Source organism: Dermochelys coriacea, chromosome 11 (genome assembly GCF_009764565.3).
Source record: "Dermochelys coriacea isolate rDerCor1 chromosome 11, rDerCor1.pri.v4, whole genome shotgun sequence".
In the NCBI taxonomy this organism is placed as follows: domain Eukaryota; kingdom Metazoa; phylum Chordata; order Testudines; family Dermochelyidae; genus Dermochelys; species Dermochelys coriacea.
In genome coordinates this window covers 2,757,724-2,772,138 of record NC_050078.2, presented here as the reverse complement: position 1 = coordinate 2,772,138, position 14,415 = coordinate 2,757,724, and the positions used below count along the sequence as shown (strand labels likewise).

The window sequence follows — 14,415 nt, the reverse complement described above, 5'->3', positions numbered from 1 at the left end:
GCGCCGACCAAGCCCGCGCGCGGTGAATTCTGGGGACGCGGAGGGGGGTCCACCCCGCGCCTGCGCGCGTGTGCTCCGCGGCGTGGTGACGTGCCCGCGCCGTGCGTGCGTGTCGCGCGCGGGGAGTCTCGCGCTGCTGCTGCCCGCTTCCCGCCATCTGCCTCCCCCCCCGCCCCCCGGTCTCCCTGAGGAGCGAGCGAGCGAGCGCGCGCGCGCCGGCGGGGCCTCGGGAGACGCCGAGCGGCAGGTAGCGGAGCTGGGCTGGGGCTGGCGGGAGGGGAAGCCGCGGGGGCGGCCGGGGAAGGGCCATAACCCCCCCCCCCCCCGCACGCACGCACGCACGCAGACAAGGGGAGCCCGGCTGCCCCCGGCGCTGCGGTCCCCTCCCCCCCCCCCCACCACACGGATGCGGAGTCCCGGTTCCCCCCTCCCCCCATGGGCAGCCCCGGGGTCGCTCTCTAGCCCGGAGCGTTAGGCGCCCCCCCAGACTTACCCTCCCCCCCCCGGCCTGGTGCCCCCTCTTCGGGCTGCCCGCAGCCCTGGCGGCTTCTCTCCCCTCCGCGCTGTGCCCCCCCCCCCGGCGGGGGGCCCCGGGCTCCCCTCTCCTGTGTGCTCATGCCATGGCCCGGCCTGTGGCGTTTGGGACACTCCTGGGGACCCCCTGCCCTTACCCAACATGCAGGGCGTAGAGAGGCGTTGCTGTGTAACCCCGAACCCCCCGCTTGCTCCAGGCCTTCATTTCCTTCCCTGTTCAGTGGGGAGAAGGATCTGGATCCACCAACCTCGGGGGATGTGTGGGGAAGGGCTCGCAGGTCTGGGGACCCGCGCTGACCTGAGCACAGCAGTTCTGGGACGGGGCGGAGGCCTGTAGCTGGCCTGTCTTCCTGGTGTTTATCTATATCAAACTGCTCTTTGGAAAAGGAAAACAAGGAGGAGTCCGGTGGCACCTTAAAAACTAACAGATTTATTTGGGCATGAGCTTTTGTGGGTGTAAAACCCACTTCTTCATGCACCTGAATAAGTGGATTTTTTACCCCCGAAAGCTAATGCCCAGATAGATTAGTTAGTCTTTAAGATGCCACCAGATTCCTTGTTGTTTTTGTGGATACAGACTCACACGGCTACCCCTCTGATATTTGGAAAAGAAAGCGTGCTTTTAATTCTTTCACCATCAAAAATGGGGTCGGGGGATGTCATGTCATGGTCAGAAAATGTTTCTCTGTTTGAACAGTGTGAGTCTGTAGTTTGCTGTCTTCTGTCCAATTGGCCTGTCTACATTGTTGCAAGAAAACTAAAGGGGAGTGGAGAGAATAAGCTGCAATAAAAAGTGGCAAAATACTTAAGTACTCAGCTTTAGCCATTGACAGCAGTCTGGTCTGTAGATATGTTTACGCTAGACTTTTGCTTAATATTTCCCTCCAGTGCAGCTCTACAGGTGCCAGTAATGGAGGAAGCACTGGTTTTGACTAACGTGTATAACCTTGCTGAGAGCAGATCTAGCTGACACCTGTATCTTGTGTGTATTGGCGTCTCCCCCCATTGCTTTCACTAGCAGAGCAGAAATGGAGAGAGAAAAAGTCTACACTAAGGAATGGTGATGGAATGCAACTTCTTAGTCTTGTGTTTTTGGATAAACTGCATCACCTTTCATGGAATTTGTGTCAGAGTTAGTGATGAAAGGGCAAGTTCAGTAAGGAACTCTGATATACATATTGTTGCTGATTAACCTGCGGAAACACCCTCATTGTCTTTAAAGAAACTCCCTTAAAACTGTGTTGTTCAAACTTGAACTATTTTGACCCTGCTACTTAGTTACTGTACCTTGTGTGTGTCTAGGTTGTAATTAAGAATAGTGTTTTAGTCAAAAGTTAAATAGAAAAGTGTGGTTTTATGTTTGTTCATATTATTAAAAAACCAAGGAAAGAAAGAAGCTTTTATCAGACAATGCCTATCAAAAGATGAAGTATTTACAGAATGATTGGTCACGTTATTTTAGTAATTTGTATTAGTATTGCTTAGAAGTCTCAGTCAAGTTGGAGTCTCATTGTATTTTTACATTGGTACAGCACTTAGTACAATCTATACTTGCAATCTGGACCAATGACAAGATGCAACAGGTGACTGAGACAGAGAAATGTGTGAGGTTGAGGTGACAGTGATTCAAGCATATAAAATATGAAGAATAAATTTTGTTACTAAAAGCAGATTTCTCATTGGATGTTTTATTGTCTAATTTTGGAAACAAGTGGTTTCCTTAAAAATAAAATAAAATATAAAAAGTGTTGTTTTTTCTCCCTTACCCATCATCATTCCCTGCTTGGTCTTAGCTAAAGGTGGATTTGTTTTGGAAACTCTGTGGAAACTACATTATTAGATTTGCAAGATCTTTAGGTGTCTCACCTAACGTTAAACATTTAGGGGTTAAAGCACAGATCTCCAAACTGTGGGGCACACCCCATGGCTGGGGCCTGGGCCAGCCCCCACGGCCGACAGACCAGGAGGGAGATCCACCCACCTCTGCTCCTGGCCCAGTGCTCATCTGTGGCCCCAGCCTCAGCCCCCTTACCCTTGTCCACATTCCCCCTCCCCCCCCGAGCCACAGCCTCACCCCCAGCCTGGTGGAGGGGGAGCATGGATGGGGTAAGGGGATCACGACCCTGAAAAGTTCGGGGATCACTGGGTTAAAGTAATGCTGTCCAAATTGTGGAAGATTTCTTTATCCATGTTTGGTTTAATGTATTATTCTATTTTTTCATAAACTTCTGAAATAAAAATACGTAAATACGTAAAATAAAATACGCTATTCCTTATTTTTACACTTTATGCAGATATATTTGCCAGTTGCCAATTTTAATTTTCTTATTTTTAACAGGTTTCAAGGTGAAGTAAATTTAGTTAATCTGTTATAAGTTATTTATTTGTTTTAAAAAAAAAAATGGCTCCACTGAAGGTGCATGGACCTGTCCGGATGCGCAGCATACAAACTGGGATTACAAAATGGAAAGAAGGAAGCTTTGAAATTGTGGAGAAGGACAACAAAGTGAGTCTAGTGGTTCACTACAATGTTGGAGGAATTCCAAAGACATTTCAGGTACTCCAAATATCAAGTTGTTTTGTATGAGCAATGCATGTGGATTGTTCCCTTTTGTGAACAGCTGTCATCTCCAAGACTACTAAATATCACACAAACTTCCCTTTGTGACTCTTCCTTGGTTTTCATTTCCAGAACACTAATCCTTTTGTATAACCATACTTTAAATTATTCAGGTGTATTGTTGGGTGGAATGCCAAGGCAGGAGTGAGCAAACCATTAATTGGGAAGAAATGGAAAAGCTTAAGACATGAAAGAAAATGACCAAACTATGTAGTATCTTGCTTTTTTAATTACCTTTTTGAAACTCTTTGCTTATTTGATAAACTTTCAGAGCACGTATGTGAAGACCTATTAGGTCACCTGCACCTTGTCTGCACTAGCACTTTTCCCAGTTGAGCTGCTGAAAATTCCCAGTGTAGACATACCCTTAGTCCAGCTGCAAGACTCTTCACTATTGTACATGGACTACAGTTCTGTCCAATCTAGATTTTAAATGTGCCAAGAAACCTGACTTCCACCACTTCCCTTGGGAGACTTGATAGATCTCGCTGTCAGGAAGTCTCATACATTCAGCCTAAATTCTCCTTCTCTTATTTACATCCCATTCCTCCTAATTATTTTTTAAATTACTGTGGGTGCCCCAAACACCACGTCCAAACACACATGAAGATACAGTGCTTCTCCTGAAGAGCTTACAATCTAAAAAAGACATATAAAATATAAAAGAATAAAAGTTGGGTTGGATCCAGTATGGCAAGTCCTATGTTTTCTATGTAAGAAAAAGATTAGCTTGGGTGATTCTTCGTCTATGTGCTACTGTATATTTAATATCCCTAAGGACTGTCTGCCTTCTTACCTGATGAGTCCTGGGGAGGGTTCCCTTCAGTGGATGGGATGGATTTAATGGTCCAGAAGGTACCTGCTGAATCTACATTAGGAACGGAAGAGCAAAGTTGTGTATTAATGGCAGGGAATTTGTTTGGATTGATGAGATGAGTAACTCTAGTATCGTGCTGCCAAAGATTTTAATGAGCATGTTGGTAGAAAAATAGGGATCATGCCAACTGTAAGGTGATAAGCAAAGTGTGTGAACTTAATTCTCAGCAATTTGGTGATATTCAAGTATTGAAACAACAGTTCCTGTAATAGGAAACACTGGGAGGAATTTTAGTCCCTTTTTCTGTCTTCCAATTCAGATTACTCAGAAACCTCTTCATCTGCAGGTTTGGTAGATCCTATTGTCCTGTTCTAGAGACAAATTGAATTAAATATTTCTCTCTCTGGAAGCTAGCAGCTCTTCATACTTGTAAAAAATGATTGTTAGTGGTGCCTAGAGGCCTCAGCTGAGTTGGGGCCCCATTGTGCTAGATTCTATATACAGACATATATAGTAAAAGACATTCTTTGTCCCAGAGACTTTATAATCTAGTTTAAACAAGACACAACTGGTGGCTGGAGAGAATGGAGGATGAATACTGTTATGTCTTCAGAGCTTTTTAAGTTGCAACAGGAGGTTTGACCTTGGATGGTGACATGATTGACAGTCTTTTCTGGTAAAAAGAAAAGGAGTACTTGTGGCACCTTAGAGACTAACAAATTTGTTAGTCTCTAAGGTGCCACAAGTACTCCTTTTCTTTTTGCGAATACAGACTAACACGGCTGCTACTCTGAAACCAGTCTTTTCTGGTGTACTTGTTTTAGGAGAGAGTGGAAGATTTGAAGGCCCCACTTGAATTCTTGCTGTACTGAAAGTTTTCAGTTAATTAAAAAAGCAAGGATTGGGCATAAAAGATGGTGGAAGGGTAGCTTCACCAAATGAAAAACTAATCACTGACTGAAGTGGATTATGTCTACACTAGAAATGTTACAGTGATGCATAACTTGGTTCCCGAAGATACCAAGAACTCTGTTTATTCATCTGTTTAAAAAAGTTTTCTTCTACCTACGCACAACCAAAAAATATATCATTGATCAGGTGATTTCTCGTAGCCAACCTAGCAGAAAGTGAGAAGGAATATGTGGATTAATTAGAGAGGGCAACTTTTTTTTTATGTTAACGTTGTATTTGACTTGTTGCAAAAGTAAATTTTTTACTTTATAAAAAAATAAAGAAACCAAGTTAAATGCGTACTGAATACTCAGCAGTCTTTTGATACTGATTACCAAGCCAGTTTTTTCCAACTTGTCAAGAATTTTTATCTTTTGAGGGCTAAACTATATGAAAGTTTCTAAAAGTCTTGAGTTATTGAACAACAGATAAAAATCTGAAAAAAAAATGCTTGATTGATTAAAAGTTTCTTTAATTTTGATATCTCTGGCAGCTAAATGAAATTTTACTGAACTCTCATTCCTTTAGGATTGAGAGAATCAAGAAATTTGAATCCAGTGAAGAAAGTTTCTGAACGTTGTAAACACTTGAAAATAGAGGCTTGTCAGTGATAGTGTTGCCTTTTCTGAGTGGCATTTTAAAAATTCATTAACCATATTAACTTAAGGTTTAGTGATGACTCAGTATGGAGGAGGAGGAAATACTTATATTTAAATACATTTTCTTTCTTTATAACTCTTGGCCAACATAACTGGTTTTGGAGTTTGTTTGTTTTTTTATTGTGGAAGTACTTAAATAATTTAATTTCTTACAGTGATCTATGTTATACCTTTACTTTCTTGCCAGCTAAGCCATAACATTAAAACTGTGGTCCTACGACCAAATGGTGGAAAATTGTGTTGCCTGATGCTAACACTAAAGGATGCCAGCTTCCTGACTATTGATAAGGTACCATCTAAGGATGCAAACGAAATGAGGATGTATCTGGATGCAGTCCTCCATGACAGGGTTCATACTGGTAAGCGCAAAACAATGCAAATTGTGTTAATAGCAGGTTGGATAAAGATAAGATTTTGAATTAGTTTGTCAGTTCACCTTTGACTATTTTGTCCATCTTTGACCATCTTTTTTTAAAGCTGTTTATTCCTTGCGTTGCTTTTGTTTGAATACTTTTCTTTGGGCCATTGAACTCAATTTTATTTTAATGTTTATGTAACTTTCCTGCAATGTTGGTATGCATAGTATATAATTTATAAGTATGTTGGTATTTGAAAAATGGTTACCAATCGTTTACTATGTTCAAAGACATGCACAGTTTCCTCTCCTTTCTTTGAACACTTGGGTTTTGTTGCACATTAAGTACACAGACTGTAGGAGGAAAATCTGTAAACTTTTTCTTTTTAAACACATGCACTCCTGATATTGTATTGTCTGCCAGGTATAGATTCTGGGTTTTACACATACATCTGGTGAATGTTTTGAAAATCTAGCCTTAAATGATTTCTGACAAAGAAAGCAAGGATATATAGAACTACAAGTAAACTAAATGGCGTGTGCATTTGTTGTCAGCTGTGAAACCGTCTCAGGGATCTGGCAGCTTTGGAGGTGTTCTGGGCAGCAGGACGACCCAGAAGGAAGCTAACAGGCAATTTCCATATATTGAAAACCAGGTTTGTTAAACAGTTTGTTTACATGTCAGATCTTTGCTTTTCCCCAGTTCCTTTTAATCACTTCCTCTCTTCCCCCCTCATTTTGTGTGTATGATGCATATTGTAGTAGCACAATAGGTGATTCCAGTTTGTGTCCCAAGCCTTCTGAAGCAGGACAGGCTCAGAGAGAGAGAGAGAGAGAGAGAGAGAGAGAGAGAGAGATACACACCATTAGTTGACCACTTGGTAGGGTAGTGGGAAAAGTGTGTTCCAGTCTTCTGTATGATCCAGGAACGTCATTGACTGGTTCCGGAAGGGTGCATTTACTCCTTGTTGGCTAGGCAAGTCAGTCTGCTGGAGAAGTGAAGTAAAGGAGGAAAACGTATACTTAAGGGTCTGCACCCAGCGTAGTTCTGAATGTTGCTTTAAGTTTTTATGCTGAAACACTGCACAGAAGTTGGGTATGATAGATGAAATAAAAATGCAAAGCTCACGTATACGATAATTGGCAGATTTGGCTGGAAGTGACATTTTGCATAGTAAACATCTGTTAAACAGTTTTTGGTATCGGATTAGTCTGATTTTAATCTTTTGTGAGATTCTCTTCAGCCTTTCAGACAAAATTGTCAGACCTACTTTACTGAAACCCACTTTTCTTGAGGTCGCTTTTTGTTGACTCCTTTGCTTGTCGCTGTGACGGTTCTTGGGATACCCAGGACTGCAAGTCACCTTGCTCTACCCCCAGTCTTCACTGAAGGAGAGTCTTGTTGTAGCTGGGTGTCAGCTTCCTGACACCACCAACCTTGCAGCCATTCAAGCACTCTTCTAGGCTATGCCAGCTCTAACTTGTAGTTTAACAGTAGCTGCACCCCATCCCTGAGTCCCTTTTACTCCTGACAGAATTCTGCCCCCGGTGGGGATGCAGAATTCATATGGCCCGCATTTTCTTGTGCCCCCCCTCTCCCCCCGCACAGAAAAATAAAAAATAAATCTGCTGGGGGAAATGCACCTCGTCCCTGGAAGTCCAGGCAGTGCATCTGTTCCAGCGTGCCTAGAGCAGCCTCAGAGACGGGGGAGGGGGGCTGGGCGTGTGTGCCTGCATGGTTGAGCATCGTCTTGGGGGTGCAGGGCTGGGCTTATGTGCGTGCCAACAAGCGAGAGAAAGAGAGACTCTGTTCCTCTTGCTTGCTACTGCAGCTCACTGGGTGGTAGAGTACGGCTTTTTATTATGCATGAGGCAGGCTAGAGGCAGAAATGTAGCAGCCTGCCTGCTACTTAATTGATCTCGTTCTCTCAGGCACAAATGTAGCAGCCTGACTGTGTATTAATGTTGATAAAGGTGCTGTTGATGGTTAATTGTTCTCATTCTCTAAGGCAGAAATGTAGCAGCCTGCCTGGTAGTAACTTTGTTAATGTTCTATTGTTAGTAAATAGTTCCCATTCTCAGTCAATTCCTCCAGGAATCTGTGAAAGTTTTAAGGCCGCTACATTACCAGAGTGATGTAAAGGAGTCTTATTATAAATGACAGTAAGAGAATCCTCAGCTAGGAAGATCTGTGTGCTTTCTCACTTTTTTCCTGTGCCAAAGTGGCACAATGGGGTTAGATTACACTTAAGGATTTATTTTACTCTATCCATTTTAAAAAAAAAAGACTTTGAGGGCAAATAAAACATTTAGAGCAGTCAATAAAATGTCAGGAAAATCGGAACCAAACATTTCCCAAAGTACCCAGCCAGGTCCAGATGAAGTTACCAAAGGGCAAAGGGATATTCGTTCTTTTGCACAGTGTGAACAGCCTTCATATCACGCATCAAAAACAGCTACACCAGCTTCTCGTGCTCAAGAATTCCCCACAGAACTTCATGCACATGGGGACAAATTATTTTGCACATTGTGCAGTATTGTTCTCAGTTATGACAGAGGTCTGTAATTATGGATCATTTTGCATCAAAAAAAAAAAAACCCAAACTGAAGGAAGATGCAGCTCAAGAGGAAGGCAGAAATAAAAATCAGAAGACTATTACAAGTCCACTGAAAAACAAAACACCGGCAGAGAGAGAACATGTGGAGGTGAGTGGAAATATAAGAAAATGTTATAATACAGAAAAATAAGATAAGTAGCATAGAACAGTCATAGCAATGGGATCTTTCCGCTTTCTTTGAAATCTTGAATAGACGGCTCTGTTTTTAAGCATCTTTTTTGTAAATGATGACTGTGACCATTTACTATACTATAAATCTAAATTAAAATCTAGAAATTCAGAGCTAAATATATGAATAAATGTATTAATCTAAGATTAAAGATGTTACATAGATGGTAAATATTTGTGCTCACTCAAGATTTATCTAACTTCTTCTGCTTTCAGATTTGTACAGCATGCGTGACAACACTAGCAGGTGCCAACATCCCCCTGTCAAAGACTGACCACCCACTTGTGAGGGAATTTCTTGACAGCAGGGTACAGAATGATGGTTAAGTTCTTTGTAGGACACAACTGACTGAGACGTACTTACTTGAAGTGTACCTCAAAGAAAAGGAAAACTTAAAACTGAAGCTTAAAGACAAGAAAATCACTGTTATCATTGTTGAATGTTGTGATGATGAGGCAAGATCAGTTCTGAATGTACTGTTTGCACCATTACAACCTTATTGCAGTGGGCATGTTAACTCTTTTATGGTGGATATGGTGTTTTTAGATGCTGTTAATCACTCAACTGTTTCACAGGCTGTACTCAAAGCAGTAAGTGAGTTCCAGATTGATTATGAAAATGTTATAGTAATTGACACTGACGATACTAGTTACATGAAAATATCATTTGATTCTGTGTTTTCTACATGGTTTCCAAATTTTGTGCATATAACCTGTTTGGCACATATTGTTAACTTAATTGGTGAATCATTTAGAAAACCTTTTCAGCTGGTTGATACATTTTAAGGTGCTTCAAAAACATGTTCTATGACTCTGGTTGTAGGAAAGCGAGGTACCTCTGTTTCATGAACCAGAAACTACAAGAGGAGTCTCCAGATGTCAAAGCATCCATGCCTCCTAGCCCAGGTGGAACACGCTGGATCAGCTGGTTCCATGCTGTCGGGTATCACTTTAAGAACTTGCAGTTCTACAAAGAGTTCTTTAATGAAGAGTGCAATAGCAGCTACCCAGTTTCTCTGCAAACTATTCGGAAAATGCTGTATGACCCAACTAATTATGCATTGTTGAAAGTACAGATCACTTTTCTAGCACATAATTTTGTGAACAAATTCTCAGTTTAAATCTGGCATTTGAGAGCAGGAAGCCTTGCACAATTAAAGCATTTGACCTTCTGGAAGAACTGCAGATATATTTCAGTTCACATCTAGAGCTCCCTTCAGAAAGCACTTCGGAGTTCTTCAAATTTAGGGAGGCAGAAAACTTATCTCCTGTTAAAAGATTTGCCTATCTAGATTTCTTTAAAGCGGCATTCCATGAAGCATCTGAAAAGCTTGACAAATATTTGTCATTTGGACAACCAGGCCTAAATTTTCTGAAGGCTTGTAGGTTATTGGATCCTCATCGTGTGTATATACTGCCAGAACGCTATGAATACTTTCAAACAATACCTGTTTTTTCTGAAGTACCTGAACAGGAGCTAAAATAGTACAGGGAAAAGTTTGTGCTTGAAGCTATTCAATGTCAACCTATTTTTGTAGACCTCTAAGTGTTTTGGGTTTCAATGACTGAGAATTCCAAATATCGCCGAACCGGCCTTGAATTGGGTAAATGCTGTTTGAAATTATGCAGATGCAAAGAGAAATTTGTCACTGTACAATTTGATCCTTTCTAGCAGAAGGAAATCGCTGAGTGAGAAAAACTTGAAGGCTCTTTGTTTTCTGTACTATAATTTAAATGACAATACTGGATTGCACTGAAATGCGGGACAATGATTAGGAATACTATGACTTTCATGTGTGAAAGTCTGAGCAATTTAAAATGACATTCTATTTTTTTTTTCCCCCCATCTGTAATGTAATTTGAATGAAAATTCAGAATTATTACTGGAATGCAGGGTATTAGTTACCAAATGTTTGTAACTTAATTTTCATGTGCTGAATAGTTATTGTGACTTTTTTTCTGTATTGTAGTTTAAATAAATTACCCAGGCAATTGAAACTGGTATGATTATATTACATTATTTTGACAAATAAAATATGCAGAATTTTGAATTTTTTTGGTACAGAGTTTTGAATTTTTTGGTGCAGAATCTACTCAGGAGCACCCTTTGAATTGTTGCCCTGTGATATCCATCCCCTGACACTGGCTACTCACAGAAATTCCATATCCTCTGCTCTGAAAGGTACAGTGTACCGCAGTTTTACCTTAAATCCCTGCTCCTGTAAACACACAGCACTTATGAGCATTTACAATAAAACAAAAGTAGGCTATTTAAGAAAAAATAAGATTTAACTAGAAATAGAGAGTGGTGGAAACAAAAGGTTATAATACAAAACAAAATCCACAAAATATGACCCCGGATCTGCACTTATTAATGGTTATCTTTCCTATTTAATAAAGTAGATTCTCCCCCAGAGTACAGCCTGTTGCAGAGCTGCCTAGTTTCTCAAGAACCAGGATCCAAATGTTCCTGAAAGCACCCATGTTCCACAGGGGGTTTTCTCAGTGAATGGATACAGAGTGCTTCTTTGTTTGTTATAGTGAAAACAGCATTTTGTTTCTGGTCAAAGACAGGGTGAACCCCTGTCTTGTGAAGTGCTACCTTTGAGTGTGTGTGTTTTGTTGTTGCCTCAGATGGTTTCGTCTTCTGAGATTTAGTATTGCGCAAGTCTAAACAATTGAGCCTTGCGTTGCATCACTAGTCAAACAGGATGGAGTAACAACTCCCCCCTGCCCAAGTGGGCCATCACTGAGACCTAGTGACTAATTTCTACTCCAAATCCATAAAGCATACTTTCAATGTAAATACATTATTCCTTAAATACTACCCATACATACATCTCACAATGATTATGAATCTTGACATGTTATGAGCTTTCTGTACCTTATATGTAACTCTTTATGATAAATATCCTGTAAGGTGAATTTGGTGTATTGAGTTTATCAGGTATGAGGTGAGAGTTGTTTGCAAAGAACAGAGAACCCTTTGCCATGATGCCTAGATCAGTCACTTTACTGTAAGTTTCACTCCGTATTCAAAGGCTTTCAGTTACATAACAATTCTGTGAAAGTGCCAAGTCAATCCTTTTATTGCAACCCGAAACGGAAGTTGTTTTAAGATTATTCCAAACAAATTTTCAGTGCTGCTTAGAGTCTTAAAATAAAAACTAATGCTGAGTACAGCCCGGTTAAGTCCCTCTAGTTCAGTCCTTAAGATGAAACCTACCAATATTACTTAGAATTAGTCAACTATGCCACCTCTTTCCATGGCATTACATTTGTTTTTGTTTGTTTGGTCAACAGCAACGGGACACTGTTCTTAAAAAATATGTCTTAATATTATTGCACTTTATTTTATAGCACCCAAAGGTGTAGTAGGTGCATCTCAGAAGACCTAAGATATGGTCTGTATCTGAAAGAATTAGTGTGCTGTAGAAACAACATCAGTGACGCTGACAGTGTGGGAGGGGAAGAAGGATAAAGTTTGCATGGATACTTCGTGTATTCGTGTCCATAATCTGGTGGTTTTTACAATGGCTTTTCACATATGCAAACTTTACTCCATCCGTGCAACATTAAACTCTACTGTCCTTAAACTTTTGCATTTCCTTGTTTTCGTATACCGCATTTGAGGGAGATGCATGTGAATGCCACTTTAGAATAATGATAGTCATTTTCAGTTTTGATTATTGTGGATTTCCCCTGCTGGATTTTGCAGGTTCCTTCCAAAAGAGTGACTGTGGAGGGAAAGGAAGAAAATCCATTTCGAAAGGTGCTGGGCAGCCCAAGTAGAACATCTGTTAAGACTTCCCCAGGAAGTGGAACACCTAGCAACAGGATTAACATTTCAGTGTCTCCCACTTTGTCAACTCCTCATAGAACGGGCTTATTGGAAAACCGGTATGAAATAAAGTTCCTTCAATATGCTGTCATCAAAATTTAGCACTATACAAATGTGTAATCTTAACAATTTACTGCATGTACAAGTACGTATAAGCCCTTTTGGTTCATTTTTATAATTTTTTGGTATTGCTTTGAAAAAAGCATTAACAATCACATTTCTAGCTTATGGCTGGTCCATTAGCTCCGGGAACAACCTAGAAGAGCTGTGTGTGCAAAATTCTTTGTTGTATTTTAGATTTCAAATTTGAAAATTGTGAAAGGGTAGTAGGAAGTACAGAGAGCACATGAGGCATGCGTGGTGGAGGAAGAGGTTTGACTTTGTCTGTCTGAATTAATGATTCCTTGAAATGATTTATTCTTGTGCTATGTTAGTGAAAAGAGGAAAAGAACACAGCCCTCTGGTTCAGAGATGAATGAAGATTATCCCAAAGAGAATGATTCTTCATCGTAAGTTATTGCTTATTTTTGTAGTTTCTGATGCAGATTCCTCCCGCATGTGCCCACCTACTCTTCAAATATGAGTCTTGTTGAAAAGAATACCCAGATCTATCTTTGTCAAAATAACATTGTAATATATGTTTGGAAAGGGTTAAGGCCTAGGGAGTGAGAGAGAGCCCTATATAGGTATGTTAATTCTGCGGTAGTATGTTATTTGCAGACAATGTGTATGCCTTGTAAGTTAGCACTAACCGAACACATCTTCTATAATGGTGTTGGATGCTAAATAAATATTTGGGATATTTGCCTTTTGGTGGTAATTTGCACTTGTTTTGACAGAAATTGTCTTACTGGGTTTCAGCTTTGACTTGTAAGAGGTCACAGCACAAAGGGGGATGGTATTTAATACAGCAGAGATATGTAGGCTGTGTTTGACATGATAGTGAAAAGGCCTGTTTAATGAATTAGTTGGCTAAATTTGTTTGCTGATGAGGTGTACATACTTCATAGTTAATTATAACAAAGGCCAATAAATTAAATATCTAAAAAAATTTCAAGTGTAAACATTAACTAGGAAAAAACTGTATTTCACATAACTGCTCTGACTTCAGCTCCCATTTATTTGTAGCAATAACAAAGCTATAACTGATACAGCATGGAAGTTTTTAAATAGTAGCAGAGAGAAACAGCTGAATCTGAAACAGACAGAGGAGAACAGGACATCAGGTAAACATGCATTTTATTTCCTTTTCTCTGGCCTAGAAAAAAATGTGGTCTTGCTCCACTCATATCCATTAAGAAAGCTGCTGCAAAAATAGTTTTCCTAGCCTGTCGCTTTGACCATGTCAGCCACCTCTTTGAAGTCCTCCACTGGCTCCCTCCTCTATTACATCAAATATAAGCTACTTGTATTCACTTTCAAGGCCGTTCACAGACTATCGTAAGAATGGCCATACTGGGTCAGACCAAAGGTCTATCTAGCCCAGTATATCCTGTCTTCTAACAGTGGCCAATGCCAGGCGCCCCAGAGGGAATGAACAGAACAGGCAATCATCTGGTGATTCATCCCCTGTCGCCCACTTCCAGCTTCTGGCAAACAGAGGCTATGGACACAATCCCTGCCCATCCTAGCTAATAGCCATTGGTGGACCTGTTCTTTGTGAACTTATGTAGTTCTTTTTTGAACCCTCTTATAGTCTTGGCCTTCACAACATCCTCTGGCAAGGAGTTCCACAGGTTGACAGTGTGTTGTGTGAAAAAATACTTCCTTTTGTTTGTTTTAAACCTACTGCCTATTAATTTCATTTGGTGACCCCTAGTTCTTGTATTATGAGAAGGAGTAAATAACACTT

The 14,415-nt window shown here is 40.7% G+C and overlaps 1 protein-coding gene across 1 annotated transcript in view; it reads left to right on the top strand.

Annotated features, from left to right (window-relative positions):
• Positions 1-2: 2 nt before the first annotated feature.
• USP37 (ubiquitin specific peptidase 37) overlaps positions 3-14,415 on the top strand; it is a 52,998-nt gene continuing 38,585 nt past the window's right edge. The window contains exons 1-7 of the mRNA XM_038421226.2: positions 3-247; positions 2,873-3,091; positions 5,769-5,940; positions 6,492-6,592; positions 12,441-12,622; positions 12,998-13,072; positions 13,692-13,789. Coding sequence (XP_038277154.1) covers positions 2,936-3,091; positions 5,769-5,940; positions 6,492-6,592; positions 12,441-12,622; positions 12,998-13,072; positions 13,692-13,789 — 784 coding nt within the window. The 5' untranslated portion in view covers positions 3-247; positions 2,873-2,935. The remainder of the gene's footprint in view (positions 248-2,872; positions 3,092-5,768; positions 5,941-6,491; positions 6,593-12,440; positions 12,623-12,997; positions 13,073-13,691; positions 13,790-14,415) is intronic.